General features: G+C 40.4%; 1 protein-coding gene across 2 annotated transcripts in view; it reads left to right on the plus strand.

The window, feature by feature from the left end:
• The window catches only part of LOC134527688 (85/88 kDa calcium-independent phospholipase A2), an 84,818-nt gene extending 67,113 nt beyond the window's left edge, over positions 1 to 17,705 (plus strand). For both annotated transcript variants that reach the window (XM_063360592.1, XM_063360591.1), the window contains exons 11-12: positions 435 to 606; positions 14,546 to 17,705. In XM_063360592.1, coding sequence (XP_063216662.1) covers positions 435 to 606; positions 14,546 to 14,875 — 502 coding nt within the window. In that variant the 3' untranslated portion in view covers positions 14,876 to 17,705. The remainder of the gene's footprint in view (positions 1 to 434; positions 607 to 14,545) is intronic.
• The last annotated feature ends 1,878 nt before the right edge of the window (positions 17,706 to 19,583 follow it).

Raw genomic sequence — 19,583 nt, forward strand, 5'->3', positions numbered from 1 at the left:
GAAACATTTAATATTTGTATGTTGAAAAATCTAATTTTAGTATATGAGTAAGGTTTTGTCTTTTGTGTAACTTCTGTTTTTTTTCTATAATTAACTTCTGTTTCAGACCTTCTGATACACTGTTTGTTAACTTGTACATCAGCTGTTTTAGTTTTATCTTCTATGGACCCTCCTTTCGTCGGAATTTTGTTTTCATCACAGTATTAATCGTGATTATGCCTTATTTAGTACAAATTTAAATTAATAAATCGAATCAAATTTTATGGCAAAAAAAAAACTGTTGCATCCTTAAATATTTTTGCTCGCCTCAGCCATCTCCCCCTTAATTATGTTTCCTGCTCAAACATAAGATCAGTAGGCAATGATCGAAGCTTGTAGAGATTTCATCTGTGGACGCTGATTGTTTTGTTTGTCTGCTGTCTGGGTGTTGACAGAGCGTTCGGCAAGTTCCTGGACGGGGGCCTGGCGGCCAATAACCCCACGCTGGACGCTCTGACAGAGATCCACGAGCACAACCTGGCCCTGCAGCACGTGGGCCGTGGCTCCGAGGTGTGCCCCGTGTCCGTGGTCGTGTCCTTGGGCACCGGCTTGGTCCCTCTGTCCAGGGTGAGGGCAATCCAGGATGCAAAAAAACATATAGAAATGTAGAATTCCGAGCAGTAACAACTGTTTCTTAAAGTGGTCTGCAAGTATCCTTTCCCACGTGAACGTTTGACTGTGCGTCGTTAAAGGTAAAAATGTGTGAAATACACTTCTGTTATTCACCATCTGTCTAGCTGAAAATATTTAGTGTACTAAATGAAAACACATCAACAGTGATTAATGAATAAACTCGGATGAAGAATCATAGTTGCCATAAATGCCTGATACACTTTGGGCAATTTAAATGTCACGGAACTGCTGCTTGATGCACCTAGTATGAACCCAATATTAGCGTACGTAAACCTTCAGTATTCATGTATGGGTTATGTAAATTGTAGTTTCAGGTGTTTAGGGTAATGATAATATTGAATGTTTAAACACATTTGTGTAGTCGTGGTGCAGTTTAAGCTTAATAGTTTAGAATTTTAAATTGTAACATTTAAAGGAAAACATTTTTTGACAAAGGATGTATTTTTTTTATTTACCTTGTGCTGCATTATATAGATATGAAGTTAAATATATTTTTTATTAATAGTAGGGCCTTATGAATGCTGGGTTTTATCGTATAATCATCTCATATTTTATGCTAAAATCAAGTTTGAAAAGTAGGGGTGCGATTTTTATGCGCGAAAAGCATTTTTGTTGAGGTTTAAGTTTTTCATATAAACAAAACATGTTGCATGGAAAGTACGTTAAATTAAATAGCAGATTTTACAAAGTAGGGGTTTGTGAGTACTCGAAAATTTCGAATTTGAATCGAATAAGTGTATATCCAATTCGACATTTCAAATAAAATAATTTTTTCAATTATTCATTACTACAATAGTCAATGGAAGTTTAGTTTTATTAGCTGTCACAACCGTCCGTACCACCACATCATAAATCCTGGCCTGTCGTGTGATAAAAAATTAAAAAAAATTACAGTATTGTATCTTCGACATCATTCTATGTCAAGGTCATATCATTGTGATTAGTAATACATGACATCATGATCACTAATTTCTGTCAGCCATACGAAGTACAACACAAGCAGTTTTACAGGAGAGTAAAAAGTATTTACACAACTGAAACTTTTAACATGCTACTTAATAGGCCTGTGCATATATTTGAATTTTCGGATACAAACATGAATAATAAACTGTTCGCATTCAATTCGACCTCGAATAATAACACTTAGGAATAATGAATATTCATTTGCTTACGAATAGTTGACATAGTATACTTCATGAATTCGTCATATACTAACGTTCACTGGTGAGATTAAGTCATTTGTGCTATGTAAATACCCTTTTTTGATGTGTAACGGGACTTCATGAACAAAAACATGAACATTAGGAACAGTAAGTGACGTTTTAACCACGCTTTTTTTTTTTTAATTTTTTTAATTTTTTACTGTCTGCTTAACGGTAACGGAATAAATTGCATCAAAAATTCAAAAAACAGCATATTTGTCATTTCAAACTTGAAACTTGAAAACAAATCATTATTTGTATTCTTAAATATTATTTAAACGGTTTTCATTTAATTAGGCGAGAAGCCTACTTAAGGTACATAATACATAATACTGATGGTAATACAATAACAATAAGTTATGCTGTCTGTGAATATTAATACATATAAATTTAATTTGATATACAGACTCCAGAAAATACGTTTGCCTTAAACAATGATATGACGGCAATGGATACACACAAATTATTTAGGTAGACGAGCATTACAACTATCAAGGCCATGAACAACGCAAGTCACATCTGCGTAACAGTGGTATGGTCCCTATACGGACCATCAAGAGGGCCGTTGTGCGGCAGACGCCACGAATACAGAAAATTACATTGAATCTGAAGGCAAAGAAAATACGTGAACAACCAATTAATACTCGCAAGAAAGTTTACATACTGTTATAAGTTTACAACGTCGACGTCTCAGGGGAGAACTGTTACTACCTGATAGAAATTACTGAACACACAAAAGCACAAACGGCAGAGAAGTTAACCGAAACATAATTTTCTAGGTGGCGACTGAAAGAGAATTTAAACAAGACAGCCAAAACATTTAAGTTACATTAAGGCAAGGCCTCACTCACAAGAAAGAATACACTTACATGCTTTCCCCCCCCCCCCCTTTCCCCCCCCCCCCCCCCCCCCCCCCCGAGGTCGCTCTCACACGTCGTTAAAAAGAAGACTAGCTGACTACATGCTTGTGACTGACAAAAGAAACTAATGAAGCTGGAGAAGTAGGATCGACAAGACCGAATAAAACCCTGCCAGCTGCTTATATTTAATCGGCGCGGCACAGCGCGCATGCGCCAACCCCAGGAGAGGAGCCGAGGAGAAACAATACACAACACTAGGAGGGGAAGGAGGGAGGGGAAGATGTGCCGACACCCGCGGCAAAGTCACAATCAATCGTACAACATGTGATACAGAAGCAGCTTTCTTGCTGTATATATCTATGATGAAATAGACGTTACAACTCAAAAATATATAAAAAATGCAAATAATGGTTTAAGATGCACAATGAAATTAGCAAAGATTGTGTTTATAATATTGTTGAACTAAAATACAATTTACCTGGCTACCGTTAAAAACAAAATCTCGTGAATAACTAGGCTTTAAATATGTAAATATGAGCTCAAAATCGGCTGTCTAACCAACTTAGCAGGAATGCTGGCATTCAATGTACATATGAAAACTACTTGAGGCCCAACATTTTGTCTTTCAGAAAATAAATTATGTCTGGGAGCTCTGGGATCTTGGTCTATCAGGTTAGTAAACTAACTTAACCTCAAATTATGACTTATTTATGTTAAGTCCATTAGTACTATGTATTTTTAAGAAATTTAAAGTCCTTTTGAAGTTTTTTTGGCATAAATTTTTCTTGGACTCCTGAGAAGTGTGAAAAAAATATTTTACTAAATTTTTGAAGTAGATTTGATAAATATTTGTTGTTTGTGAATAATTTGAATTGATTAAAAATTCTATTTAGGGAAAAAAACCGTATTCGCAGAAGCCTAATACAAAGCAAGCTAAACAATTTAAATTAATTAGTCATGCAACATAAACATATTTAATTCAACTTGAAATATAAAACCGAAAACCACTACCTGAACGTGAGCCAGAACTAACGTAACGTATTCGTAACAGTCATCGTTAGGGACCCCAGAAAATGGTAAATAAAACTGGCTCATTTCTGTGTAAAAAAATGACAAAAGCGGTGCAAAAAATCTGTGTAAAAAAAAGCAAGCGGTGCAAAAAATCGGTGTAAAAATAAGCAATCGGTAGAGACCCCAAAAAATGGTGAAAAAATTATGCCATTGGGGGTGTAAAAAAAACCTCATAGCGGATAGGCACTACAAAGTAGCAGACCCTGCCTTACACCGGCCCACTTTGTCATTCGTTTCATCACACAAGAATACAATCTGTTTGTCTTCTACAGCGTGCCTTACTGCTTCCTTATTTGCCTGGCCAATTTTTGGGACATAAGTTTCTCCAAGAGTGTTGGCTGATGGCAAATCCCCTGCACCTAAAATGTATACATAACTTACAATATACTTATAAATAGTTAGCATTTATAAGGTTATTGCTGAAAATATTAAGGGGCTAATTTACTCAAAACAATTCTAAGCCAAACCTAACCTAACCTTTTCGAGATTACTGCTGGATTACAGAGTCAAACCATCAATCAAATCAGTCAAAAATATCTTGTGTGCTCACCATTTCACAATGCAATCCATCCTATTTATGTGTTTGTTAATCTGAGGTACTTGCATATTTATTTGAAGTAAAGGTAAGTTAATCGATAATATTGTAGGCCTACATATGCTTATGAACTTTTATTAGAGGGGGAAAACATTTCTAAATAAATAAGGCTAACCTTCTTCAACATGGGTGTTAAACCATTCCCTCATAGCTGGATGATCAGCTTTTTCTAAAGGAATGTTAACTTACAGCATCATATTAACAAAATCAGAAACAAATTCTTGTTTTCTACACTTTCAAGCTTGTTTGCTTTATTCACGCTGTCGCCTATCGAGATTTGTTTAGACACGGTAGAATTTGCTAGACAAAATAATTGTCTTTTTTGTTTTGTTTTGTGTGTGTCATTTGCCACATGCTTTTTGCACGTGTCTTTGTGTGTCCAATCAACCCGCACGTTGCAGAACTTGCACATCATATTTTGTCCCGCTGATCAAAAATATAAAATCCATCCGATTTCATATCTCTTTCGCGTCTAAGTTTTCGGCATCTTAGCCATAAATTCAATTGTATCACAAAACTTACAAAATGTGGACGGTATTTGTAAACACTCATAGATATGTGCATGCAAAAATGACTGCCATCTTAGCTCCATGCGATTAAATTAGGTTAGGGAAATCGACACCAGTGCGCCTTGCGCAGAAACGACCATTATTCAACACGAAAACTGTGGACCTACAATTTTGTTATGTTGGTAGTGCGCACATATCGATTGTTGACATTTGTTACAGTTTGTTTTCATTTGCGTTGGCAATATTTACTGCTTGTAAACAGAGTAATAAATATACGTGGATTTCAGTAACGTGTCAAAACGAAGATAATATCACGGCATTAGTCTTTCAGTCTATGTTTATTTCACGCCTATGTTTATGATGGCGTAAATAAATAGAACTTGCGACATAAGGGCATTATTTTGTGCGTAAAAGCGTGAATTTCGCGCGAAAATGCGTGAATTTCGTGCGAAAATTCGTGAATTTCGCGACTGTCGAAATCAAAGGAAAGTCGCAAAATTCGTTTAAAGTATCAGATTTTCGCGTTATTTCGTGAATTTCGCGCTTCACCATTTTTCGGGGTCTCTAGTCATCGTAGTACACACTAACCATGAAAGAGTGCAGGCTATCCAATGTAGTCTGAGAGTGCGTTTTGCATGCAATCAGCGAGCTATCAATATTGATATTTGACTATGTGCGCGCACTCTATATGGGCATGAACATAACAAAACATTAATGATTTCAACTAGCTTTGGTTACTTTTTGTACAGTAGTGACTATCTTTTTCTGTTAGTTAAATAAGTAGCGGTAATATCCTAATGACAAATGGATTTCAAGATTAAAATACATCATTTTATACGGGTAAAGAGGTTTAGGGGCAACATCTTACATGGGGAAAAAATAACGTACATCTTATGAAGAAAATGGGAGGACAGTAACTTTTGACTGTATTGAGTAGGTACATCTTAAAGGAGTTTTTAAATTTTAAAAACTTTATTTTACCATTATACCTACCACAAAGCCTGACACAACATGAAAATGGATTGTTATTGCATGGTGCTTTGTCCTGTGATCTTTGGCAAGGTAATGTTTACTACCTGCACAAAGTGCTTAGAATCTACCATCATGCAATTTCTATGGGAAAATTTGTTACTCAAATTTGGCCGCCCTAAAATAACAGTGCGAAGATTATGTGAGTGCAACGATTATGTGATAAAATACAGTATTTTTTAGGACTGGTTGAATGGCTAACTTACATGGAATATTACAGTGTTATTTAAATTGGTAAAATTTTGATGTATTTCTATATATGGTATGCTATTAAGCAATTGTTGGTACTATAATACTGATTATAAAATCACCTTGAAAAATGTACAGTACTATGTGCTTTTGTGCCACTTGTATTTCCTGTTACAAGTGTAACGTTTTCCACCCCCGACTCACGTTTGTTCGGGCGCCATTGGTTGTTGCACAACTCCCCAACCAAAGGGATTTTCCAGCGGTTCAGTGGTTACCGAAAAATGGCTACACAAGAGTTTGTCGCATCACTTCCACTCAACCAACTCGCAACACGTTGATCCAGTCCTTTTGCAGTCTTGCTTCCTTACTCCTCCTCTGTGCACCTTACACCCACGTTTTCTCTCAGCGTCCCATCCTCCATCTTGCCTTTCTTCTTCCTCTCCCCCCTCTTCTGCCGGCACTCCGTATCCCTCCGCCACACTCCAAATGAGGGAATTTGAATTCACCACTGTTCAGCAAGCTCTCTTATTCTTACGAAGTCTAAATCAGAAAATGTTTAACCACTATTATTGACGTCCTACAAGTTAGTTCACGCACAAAAGTTTCAAGCTAAAAAATAGGTGGATCAGGGTGCAAAAAAGTAGTTCCTAGCCAATAACAGCCCCCTGGCTGTAGACAATACTGCTATCAAAGTTGGAAAAAGTGGCTTAACTGCCATTTTATCAGGGCATGGGGGTAAGCTGCAGTCCACCTCACAACCTCCCAGATAAAGTCATCCTAATGGGTGACTCTCACAACATTCAGATGGCTTTCTCTCTCAGCAGGCTCACATCAGTCACTGCACTAGTTGCATGATCAACACAAATAACATTCCTCATTCTCCTCTATATAATAACACCACTTATCTACACAGGCTCTTAGTTGTCATGGCTTCTAGTCTCCCACTAGGGTAACCCAACCATGTTGCCCCTACCACATGAGATCCAGTCATGGCCCCTTTCTTTAACACCCTCAAATCACATGTCACAAAAGTAAGGCTTCAGTAACCATTGATTAAAGATACCCCGCACTTCATTATTTTTGACCCCCACCAGTTCCCAAACATTTGGGCCCACTGCCTTGCTTAGCCTGAAAGGTCCCTCATAGAGTAGGTGAAGTTTCTTGGTTTCCTTCTGCAAATAGTTACTTTTCCCACTAACTCTGAGTAGTACTAGGTCCCCTACCTGGAATCTCTGAAACGGTTTACTTTGCTGCTGACCCCTCTTTAATGCTGCATGCTTCAAGCGAAGGCGTACTTCTTTCACCCTATCTTCCCTACTCAATTCATCGTCTGCAGGAAACACACATTGTCCTGCTAGCTCATCCCGTTGTCTTTCATCTGTCACAATCTCTAGAGGAGAGAACCCGGTCCCACTGTGTACCTGCTCATTAAGCACTCTGTTGATGAGCGGAACTGCATCAGCCCACTTACTATGGCTATCATGGCAGTCTGTCCGCAGCAATCTCCCTATTTCCCGCATGACTCTCTCACTAGGATTGCTTTGGAGATGTCGGACAGAACTGTAAACTACTTCTGTTCCTGCCCAGGCACACTCCCATCTCCACATGTCTGATGTAAATTGCGTCCCATGATCGCTAAGCACCCTTTTAGGTACCCCATACTCACTGAAATACTGATTGATCAGCTTGCTAACACAAGCAGCTGCGGTAGCTTTCTTTAATGGATAACAACAGACCAGCTTTGAGAACACATCCAACACTACGAACAGATACTGAACACCGCCCCGACCCTTTGGTAATGGTCCATACAAATCAACTGCGATCAGCTCCCCGTGCCCCTCAGGAATAATCAGCACCCAACTGCCCTCCCAGCTCCTATTCGGATACTTGGCCTTCTGGCATATGTCACAACTCCGTAATATCTTCCTAATACTTTTCTCCATGCTCACCCAGTAGTAGCTATTTGTTGCTAACACAGAACTTTCTTGGCCCCAAAATGACCATAGCTGCGATGCAAATGCCAAACAAACCTTTTCACCCAGCACTCAGGAACACATAACTTCCAGTCCACTGTGCCTGCCTTTTCCTTTCTAAAAAGTAACCCCCCAGATAAACAATACCACTGCTTTAAATTTTCTGCCCTTGCATTACTTCCCACCTGACTGGTGGTTTCCAATGACTTGATCACATCACCCCACACAGGATCCTCTCTCTGCCATTCCCCTAGCTGACCAAACTCAGCCACCAAGATCTCGTCTCGCTCCAAGGTCATCCCCGCCATCACTTGTCCCGTACGTGGTTTTTCCTCCAGCACTATCTCCTCCCCCTCTATCACGGTGCGGCTCAACAGATCAGCATCTTGGTTTTCACCCCCCTTCACATACACTATCTCTAGACGATATTCCTGCATTGCTAAACACCAGCGTGTTAGCCGGCTTCCTATTAACTTGCAAGACATAAGGAACGAAAGCGAATAGTGGTCTGATAATACCACAACCGAGCTACCTAACAACAGATTACGCAGCTTTCCCAAACCCCACTTTACGGCCAGACACTCCCTCTCAGTGACTGTATAAGCACGCTCTGCAGGACTCAGCATCCTACTCAGCAACCCTATAAGCTCCTCTTCCCCCTTCTCGTCTTGTTGAAAGCACTTCACCCCTATTCCGTAACTGGATGCATCAGTACACAAAAAAAAAGGTTTGTTCATGTTAGGATGCCTTACTATACAGTTGTCAATAAACAAGGCCTTTGCTCGTTCAAAACTGTCTTCACACTCCTGCTCCCACTGCCACTTACAACCTTTCTTTAATAACCTGAGTAATGGTTCCACAGTATCAGCAAATCTTTCGGCAAACCGCCGGTAAAAATTACACAACCCTAAAAATCCCTTCAGCTCCTTGACTGACTGTGGCCTAGGAAAATCTTTTATTAAGTTTACTTTATCAGGGTCCGGTCTGATCCCCTCTGCACTAAGTTGAAACCCCAAAAACTTTACTTCTCTTCTCAGAAACTTTGACTTGGATAACCTCAGTGTCAGGTTCACCCCTCTTAAGCCTACACAACAGTTTATCCCAAATCTGTACATGCTGTTCAAACGTCTCTGTGGCAATCAGAACATCATCTACATAAGTATGCACCACTGACTCTAGCTCGGGTCCCAACGAAGCATCCACCGCTCTGCAGAACTCCCCAACGCTATTTGGTAGGCCAAAAGGGAGCACTTTAAATTGATACGACCGCCCTCTGTACAAAAAAGCTGTATACGGCCTATCTTCTTTCTTTAGAGGTACCTGCCAATACCCTTTTGTGAAGTCGGTCGTGCTGATATATTTACTGCCATAAAATGATTCAAACAGGGAATCAGGTTTGACCGGGCTTTGCCTGTCAGGCACAATATGATCTTTCACCCCCCGGGAATCAACACAAATTCGTACACTTCCGTCGCTTTTCCTTACACACACAAGCGGATTGACAAATGGGCTGTTCCCCCGCTCTATAATACCCTTCTCCACCATTTCTTTGATCTGTCTTTCCACTTCCTCGCTGCATGCTCTAGGTATTGGGTAACTTTTCCCTTTGAATGGGGTGGTTCTGGTCACCGGTATGGTTGCAGTATACTCGGTTGTCAGCCCTGGCTCGTCGCTGAACACATAGCTATAGCGGCGCAGTACTTCCCGCAGCTGCTCTCTCTCCCCTTCACTCCCCTCCTCACAGGCCGCCTACACACTGTCCACAAGGACACGTGGCTCCTGCTTATCTCTTCCCCTCCTACAGCAAGCGCTAGTTCTCTCTCCTCTCTCCCCTTCTCCCACTCCTCTACGTACTGCACTTGCAGCGACCACCCACGCCGCTTGAACACCGTTGTGCCCTGCAGCATACTGTATTCTTTAGTGCTTACGGAAATACTCCGTCACAAAGCTTACTACTACCTCGTGCGTTGCCATGAAATCAATGCCATTTATTATTTCCTTAGCTAACTGTGGGATGACCAAACAGTTTGCAAAATACTCATCTGGCCCTATCTTGAAATTCAGATATACCTGTTTATTTACTTTCTTGCTTTTTCCCCTTGTTGCTCCTCTTATGGTTAACTGCGGCACCGGAAGTACCGGAAACTCATATCCTAACCTGTTTAAGTTCTCCAGAAACTGTTCGCACACACGAGACACTTCCGACCCGGAATCAAACAAGATTGCCACACCCTGGTCTCCTACTTTGCATGCCAGTTCCGGAACGACTCTGCCTTTCACTACAGTTTCTGCCTCGTTTAATAAAAAACTTCTATCGTCAGTGAAAATTACATCAATACTATCACAGGTTTCTGCCCGGTCAACAGACTGCCTCCTATCAGTGTGGATCTGCCTAACCTGGCAGCTTAGGCTAGGCGACCCTCTCCGTTTCCCGGAACAGCACCGTCCTTGTGTTCATTGTTTTGATTTCTGTCTGTCCTCTCTCCTGCTCTGCGCCCTTCACCGGCTGTCGCCCAGTCTCCCTTCCTCCCACCCCTCCATCTGTCCCTCCCCCCTCCTTGCCACCCCCCTCGCCAGTTGCTGTTGCCATCGGCTGGCCTGCCTTCTTCCCTGCCTTCCCCCCCTCACATTCCCGGGGTGACCTTGTGCGTCCCTCCCCTCCTGCGCTTCTCCACTCCATCCGTCGCCTCTTTGGCCTCCGCCGCTTCCCCCCCATCCCTCGCTCTAAGCGATGGTCTGTGCCACGATTTCCTGTCCTGTAAAATCCTCCCCCCTGCTCACGCAGCGCACTGAGCCTATCCAACTCCTTCAGCACTTTTCTAAGTTGCTCAATTGTCGTGATTTCCTTGCCCACTAATGCCTCCTGCACCCGCAGTGGTGACTGTGTGTAAATCATGGTTATTATTTCCTCCTCACCTAATGGCGTGTCATAGTACCTGGCTCTTTCTACCACACTACTCAGATGGCTCTCCAGGCTCCCTTCAACACACCGTCCCCGGTACAGTTCAGCTCTATCAGTTCCCTGAATTCTCTTGTCCCAGTATTCCGCGGTAAACTCGCGCTCGAAGTCAGCAAAATTTGCCATCCGGTGGTCACAGAGCCTAAGCCAGTTGCTACTACCCCCCTGTTATTGACCTCTTGGCCACTACCAATTTCTCCTCACTCCCACAACCATACATAGAAAAAAACTCCTTTAGGTTGCTGGTATGTTTACGCGGGTGTACATTTCCGTTCCCGGTGAACTTCGGTATGTCACGATCGTGGTACTGAGGTGCACAACGTCCGCCCTTACTTGTGTTGTCCTCCCTGGTCTCTGCCCGTTTGTTTACTTCCCCCTGGCTTTCACAGGTAGCTTTTTCTACTGCTGCACTTCCCAGCCTGCTTGTTCGACTCCAGTTAACAGGCTCACTTTCCCCTGGCTGCACCTTGACCTCCTGTTCCAGCACTAACATTTTATTCCCAAGCCTTGTTATTTCCTGGCTATGCTCAGCAACCTGTCCGCTGACCTCCATCCACCTTCCCTCTCCCTGTTCCTGCCCACTCTCTACTACTCTCAGGCAATTTTCAACCTCACCCAAACGCAGTTCACAGGAGTTCTCAAAGCTAATCTGCCTAGCCATCACTGGGTGGGCTAACAACGCTCGCGCCAGCCCCTTCACCATCTCTCTCGCTTCCCCTACTTTCCCCTCCTTCAGCGGTTATCCCCACATCCTTCTCATTCCCGTTACTCCGTTCTGCATCCCCCCTCGTGCCACCGCTACGAGTATCTACTGGGGCCATGACTGTCTCCTGTGTTTACAATACTTAAACCACTTGCACAAAGGTTATATAACTCCTAATTACGTAACTATGTTTACCCTGATCCACAAAACACTTGAAAGCAGGACAAGAATAACAGGCATACGGCCATAGTTATAGAACACAAAGAACAACAACTATTGTTTCACAGGAGCTCGGTTCGACGGAAAACCACACCATGTGACAGTTTCTTCTTTTCTCCGCAAAACACAACTCCCTCAAAAACCCGCGGAACACGGCTCATCCATCCACAGTCTCGTATCGGCACTTCACTCATGTTTGTTATGGCAAATTACACTGACCTTAATCATCCTGTTTCAGGAATACCTTACACGCAGCTTCTCCTTTGTTTCTCTTCTCTCACAGCCATATTTCTCTCTGAATACTTCTTTCTTCAGGTCCCTGTTCGGGCGCCAGCTCAGTTGTAACGTTTTCCACCCCCGACTTACCTTTGTTCGGGCGCCATTGGTTGTTGCACAACTCCCCAACCAAAGGGATTTTCCAGCGGTTCAGTGGTTACCGAAAAATGGCTACACAAGAGTTTGTCGCATCACTTCCACTCAACCAACTCGCAACTCGTTGATCCAGTCCTTTTGCAGTCTTGCTTCCTTACTCCTCCCCTGTGCACCTTACACCCACGTTTTCTCTCAGCGTCCCATCCTCCATCTTGCCCTTTTTCTTCCTCTCCCCCCTTTTCTGCCGGCACTCCGTATCCCTCCGCCACACTCCAAATGAGGGAATTTGAATTCACCACTGTTTAGCAAGCTCACTTATTCTTACGAAGTCTAATTTCAGAAAATGTTTAACCACCATTATTGACGTCCTACAAGTTAGTTCACGCGCAAAAGTTTCAAGCTAAAAAATAGGTGGATCAGGGTGCAAGAAAGTAGCCAATAACAGCCCCCTGGCTGTAGACAATACTGCTATCAAAGTTGGAAAAAGTGGCTTAACTGCCATTTTGTCAGGGCATGGGGGTAAGCTGCAGTCTACCTCACACAAGGAAAAACCCTTGTAAGAAAATTCCCAAGGGATTAGCTTGGTAAATTTTATTAGCAGAAAAAGAGAAAAGATAAACATTTTAGAATATGGCATACTCAAAATTTACTTCCTAAAATGTGGCTCTATGAAAAGTTGTCATTTTAATATTAGTTGTTGATATTTAAAACATCAAAACCTAACCAATTGATGTATAATATAACTACACAAAACTCTTATTTTAAACATCCAGAATCCATAATGGAATTATTTTCTATGATAGTACACAATTAGTAACTACTTAAAACTTTAAGACAGCGTACTGCGTGAACGGAAGCGAAATGTCAGTTACAACCTTCAATTCCATGTATACGACTGACTGCAGTGCAACCAATATAAAAAAGATTTGGTTAACAATTGATTATCACACCTACATCATCAGTGAATGGTAGCCATTTTGTATGGGAATGTTCTGTAGTTATTACCCATCACTATAACTTTTACACTGGAAATGTTGGTGCATATTCAGCATTATATGAGATTAATTTACTTGTGACCATATTGTGAAAGGCAAGTGAGTAGGTAATACAAAATTATTATTTGGGAAGATTTATATTGCAGGATTTTCTGTATGTGATTTTCTGTAGTTGAGTTCAAAGAGAGTAGGAAAAAAAACCCTCTCCTGGCTACTTGGTTTGAAAATGAATTTTTTACGCTACTCTACTCAACATCAAAATATGCTTCTCATGTACCCCTGAACAAAGTGAGATGAAAATGCAGTAACCAAATGATGCAAGACAGGCGAAGCCAAGCTTAACTTACATGAATCAATCATACATCATAAATAATGAATACATAAATTGTGTGGATCATATTGTTACGAACGTTAGCAAGGTTGCGTCACGCGCAGGTGCAGAGCTAGCTGGGCTGATATCACAGTAACATGTAACATGAGATGTGCCGTGCGCACCTGGGTCGCCGCTTCCCCTCCCTCCAGCCCTCAGCTCCCCGTGGGGCGCCGTTTGACATCGGAAACTGGACAGCTGCGGAGTTACACGAGCCGCCGACACGTGTTTCAAGAGATTTCAGCCGTCGTGTCGGTGCGGAATGACGCGACTGGCCCCAGCCGCGCTCGTGAGTTCCAGAAATGACGGCTGATATATGAAAAGAGGACGTCGGTCTCAGCAGGCAGTTCAGTGAATTCGGGAGTTTTCCCGCGGTGGAGTTTCCGCGCGATAGAGCAGCGAAGTCCCTGGACGAAGATTCCAGCGCGAAGAGTTAAGTTCCGGGCGATAGTGTCGCGGGCGCGGCGGAGTTCCGAGCAAAGTTCCAAGCGAGGCGTCGAGTGGGATCTCGGCAAAGGGGAAGTGCGACGGAGGACCACGAGGGTGTTGCGGCGAGAGTTGCGCCAGAGGTGCGGCCCAGCGAGGCGTGTGGATTGTGAGAAACGAGTGACTGGAGGAAGCAACATTTTTTAAAGTACAATTGATTAATTGGCATTTTTAGATTATTAGCTAGTAATGTAAATAGTGGCAATAAAAAAAACTGTGTGAAAAAATCTTTAATTGGGCTATCCTTTACGAACCCGCAGTAAATCGTAACAATTTAAATGCAGATAAGTGTGGAATTGGGGGATGTGCTAGTACTAAGTTAGTTGGGCTGCATGTTACAGATGAAGGATATAGACGTATTCCTGCCAGACAGCTTGATGGGTGCGGCACGCCTGGCCGCTGGCATTACGTCGCTGGGCGCTCTGCTCGTGGACCAGGCGACTGCAAGCGACGGTCCCGTCGTTGACCGCGCACGTGCTTGGTGCTCCGTCATGGGCGTGCCATACTACCGCCTCACCCCGCAGATGTCCGTAACACTGGCCATGGACGAACGGCAGGACAGCAAGCTCGTGAACATGCTGTGGGAGGCGCGTGCGTACATGCACGAGCAGCGGGAGGTCATGTTTGAGTTGGCAGCCCTGCTCACCAGCATGCCTACTGGACGCTGCTGACTCCTGGGCCTCTCCCCCCACTGCATCACTCTCTTTCCCCTGTTGCCATGTCAACGCAGTGCTTGATCTCGTCTTGTAGAAACTGTCTTTGGAATAAGAGATGTGAGAAGTATGACATTGTAAAAATTTTGAATCATGAACTGTAGAGTTTGTTGGTACACCTGTCAGGTCTAGCAAAATGAACACAATACTCAGAAGATTGAAATTATTGGTTTTTACATCAAAATTTTGTTGCCCTGAAAATTGTTATGTTTAGCAAAACCCCATTGTTATGACCCCATTTAAAACAAATAACCTCTCTATTTTGGCCCCTTTTCAAGGATCCATGAAAAATTAAAAAATGTAATATTTGAAGTAAATTGGCAGAAAATAAATTTGAATTTGTTGCTTTGTGTTTCTCATGGCAAGGGCTGAACTGCATGTGATGCAGTAGACACTTTCTACCTTCTTTTGTCTTTCCTGTTATAGATAACCGTGTCTTCCCGCTGGCCCGGCAGTCAACCATTATAATATCGCTTGCTCTTGAACACGCTTCCCATCTTTGCGCTGCCCTCTCTGTTTGCTCCTGTTGTTACGACTTAGATTTGTGTGATTTAGGATTACTTTTGGTTTAGATTGCTGTTTGTTCACAAAATTAAATAAAATGTTTTCACTGATTAGGTAACATTTTTGGTTTGATTTGGTGGACAATTGTGGGCGACCCACACATTTTTTTGGACTCTGATTTGGTTGCTCTTTAGGCATGATTTTGTAAACAGTTGTTTACAACCTGATATAATTATATTAATGCAATGACTTCTGATTTATGAAAAATGAAATTAAAATAGGACTCTGATGGACAGTTTTTTTTTCCTTGTTGTGCCCAAAGAAATTCTCGAAATTGTCAGGATTTTTTAGGGTTATTCATGTGGAGGGTTTTTAGTTTCCATTACATTCAACTATGTTAATTAAGGGAAAACTAATGTAGAAAAAAGAAATTTAACAGAGACATAGCATCTTCATTATCGGCTCAATTTTACCGGTAAGAAAATTAAATATATATTAGAACTGTCAGCAAACTGATAATGCTTTATATCTGCTGTAAAACAATGCAAAGACTATGTCAGCCCAGTTATTCATTTTGTTCAATATGTGGCGAAAGAAACTTGTATAGATCTGGCAGAAAACGTGGCTTTAAACAAAAAGAATGATTCCATTAACCTGATATGTTACCAAATATTGTACTATATTTGATGCTATGACATATTTTTGTCGTAGGTATACACAGCTCGCCCCTTCGCTCATAGCGTTTTTAACTGCCGTCCGTCAGAGAGGTTTATCTTGACAGCGAAAGCAATTAACTTTTCCCGTGAATTGACACAAGTAAATAGGTTCCTTCACAGCGTAAAAAAAAATTGCAAGCATGGCACGCACACTGCAAAGCTGGCTGCCGTCCATCCTAGCCTGCATTCTCCTTCTCCGTTCTTAACATTCCACGTCTCGTCAGCTCATGCTAGCAATAACAAAGCAATGTCATGGTAACCTTTTTGACCTCTGTGGCATGATATATAGTGATGGCCCATGTCTAATAAATTAATATTGTAATGAAAATCCCTTTCATTTTCCCTATGAAATGAGTGTCAAATAGACATAGTGCTCATTAAAAGAAATAGATTACTATGTTTATTTTCATTTTGGTGACAGTAGGTGGTTGAATGTATTTTTTGTGGGTATCTTTTCGTTTCGGAAGATTACTTACTGCTATTAAAGTAAATTTGTATTGGATTTTGAAAACTTGTCAGTTTTGTGTCAGAGACAACAGAACGTTGGCTTGCTGCAAAAAACTGCACATTTTGACATGTGTGGGAGGTGGGTCAATCAGTCCAAAATGTTAATTACAACCCTTTTCCCGGTGAACCGTGAGGGGTCGATATACCTGGGTTTTACGCTGAGAAAATATTGTTACATTATGAGTTTTTTGCTGCTCATGCTCTTGTTCAAGTATACCTAAACTGATGACCAATTTTCAATTCAATTTGTTCAGGAAAAGAGAAATTTGCTGTGTTAAAATCATGGAAAGAGCTGACTCCTTACCAGAGTAAGAACATACCCAATAGTCTATGTGTCACTGGATTATTAGATTAGTTATTAAAACATATAGTTTAGGAACCTCAGGTAAAGCATTATATGTAATTATATATATACAGTGAACTGATAAAAATAAAATATGAAATACTAATTTTAGTACAGTGGACCGCAAACCATAAACGGGTGTCTCAAGTAGGTATGGCTTATGGCACTTAAGCATAGGCTGTGCAGAATTTCGAAATGCAAGAGATGAGTGAGCAATCAGCTGTTTTAATAGTTGTGCTGAAGAGAGAGTTTTCTACTGTTACAGTGTAAAGAGTTTTTTTGTGTTGACGAGAAGATAAATTTATTTTGTTTTGATTAAGGCTGTGCTTGGTATGCAACATTAGTATTATGTTTTTTCTATTTTTTGTTGTATAAAATATTTACAACAAACTTGTTCCTGATGAGAATTCTCTTGGAGTTTCAGAATAAATAAAAAGTTATAATAAAAATTTTAGTTATCCAGTGTTTAGGGTATGAATTACACAAATGATAAATGGCCAGTATAAATAGGTTTGTTATAAGTTGGAATATAATTGAATATTATTCATCAAATTGTTAAGTTTGTAAACATGTATGCTTGTGTGTCCATTTCATGTCCTAGCTATGGCACAAATATTTTTATATTGTATCCTTTAGTATATACATAGATCTATGCCAAAAATACATTAATATATTTCTGTTTAGAATCTAATATGAATAAACTATTTGCAAAGGTTAAGTGATAAGACATTTTTTTTACCTAGTACTCTAGCATATTTTTTATTGTTTATGAAATCTCAAATTATTTTTAAGTGTGTAGTTTTATTGTAAATGACAAAGATAAGAATTACATAAACCATCTTAATAGTTATCCTTTTAACTATGAATATTCAACCACTTATTAAAATTGTTTCTATTTGCTTCTAATATATATATTTTTTGTAACATCATATGATATTTGTTTCAGAATACTAGTTCAAACCACACCGTTTAGTATAACTCACAATGTCTGTGATTGTAGATTAATTTAATATAGTTCCTCTAGTTACCTAGTTTATGACTATCCCTATGAATAATTCTACGACTTATGCTTGTATTTAATAGGGTGCATCATATCATCTGTGAACCTGTATTTAGGTATTTATATACAGGGACGTAACTAGACATTTTTTCACCCGGGACAACATCTCATCTTGGCGCCCCCCCCCCCCCCCCCCCCTAATTTTTCCCCAAACCCACAAAGAAAAATTTACCGACAACACGTCATCATATTACCACTACATATGAATTCCACAGTTCCAAGTATCTTTTATTAATTAGGTAACAAACAAATGTATTTATTTACAGCAATTTCATTTTTACTACCAGATAAAATACCCACTTATGTCTAAGCTACTTCATTGACATGTAATCTAAGAGTAGCATGTTTGATATATACTTTCACAATATTTACATAAATGCTGCAAATTAAATGAAAAGTTTATCATCAAATGACAGAACAATATGTGTGGACTGAATCGACAAAAAGAACAGGATATTTGATTATGAAAAATAGAGTTAATATTATGAATAAAAGATTTCACTCAAGTTGTTATCTTGAGAATCATAATTATACATTTGACACAATATCATAATCTACTGGATAATTGTGATAAAAAAAATTTATTCACACACAGAAAGCTTGAACTAAAACTTAACTTTACGGGCTCTTTTGGCTGCAAATGTTTTTACAATGCCCTCAAAAGACAGCTTTGAAACTAACTTGTGCTCTATTGATATGATGCTCAGGTTGGTTAGTCGTTGCTGACCTGTTAAATTTCTAAGGTAATTTTTTATGATTTTTAGTTTGCTAAAACTCCTTTCATTAGAGGCGGTTGAGACTGGTATTGTGCAAAAATTTCTCAATGCTGTCGCTATGTTGGGGTATGCGTCTTCAAGCCCATTCTTATATATTAATGGCAGAAGATCTGCTGGTGAAGCTGTTTTCATATTAGGGCTTAAATCCAAGGCATGATACTTAAAACTTTCAACTTCTATCGCCAGCTCGTCCCTGTTTAAGTCTTCTTTATATGTGGTAGCTAAATCAAGTGCCTGTTTCTTCAATTCTTCTCCATTTAGTGTTTCAAACAGAGCTCCATTGAGGAAACCAAATAAACTATTCATGTTTTGAATAGCTTGAAACCTTTGTCTCAGTTCACTCAGAATCCGATCTATTATTTGTATAATCAACAGTCTGAACTTTTTTTCTTCTGAGAATTCATAGCTTTCATCTTCACCCTTTTCATCAACCATCCGCTTTTTCTTTCTTCCCCTTACTTGTTTGAAATGAGGATCTAGGTTAAGCTTTTCTGCTATTTCTTTCGCTTCTCTTATTGCGTTTGTGGAACTATTTAACCTTTCTGATCCTAATTCTGATATCAGACGGTTAATATGTTTTGCTGATAGATTGATGGTGATGTTATCTCTTTGTAATAATTTGTTGACAATATCAATACGGCTTAGTTCCCTATACCAAAAACAGGAGAAGACAATGAATTCAAACTTTCTGACATTTCTTAGAAAAGAAGTTGCTTCTGTTTTTGTTTCAGCTGTCGTTATTGGGCTGGTCACGAGATCA

Source organism: Bacillus rossius, chromosome 1, assembly GCF_032445375.1.
Source record: "Bacillus rossius redtenbacheri isolate Brsri chromosome 1, Brsri_v3, whole genome shotgun sequence".
In the NCBI taxonomy this organism is placed as follows: domain Eukaryota; kingdom Metazoa; phylum Arthropoda; class Insecta; order Phasmatodea; family Bacillidae; genus Bacillus; species Bacillus rossius.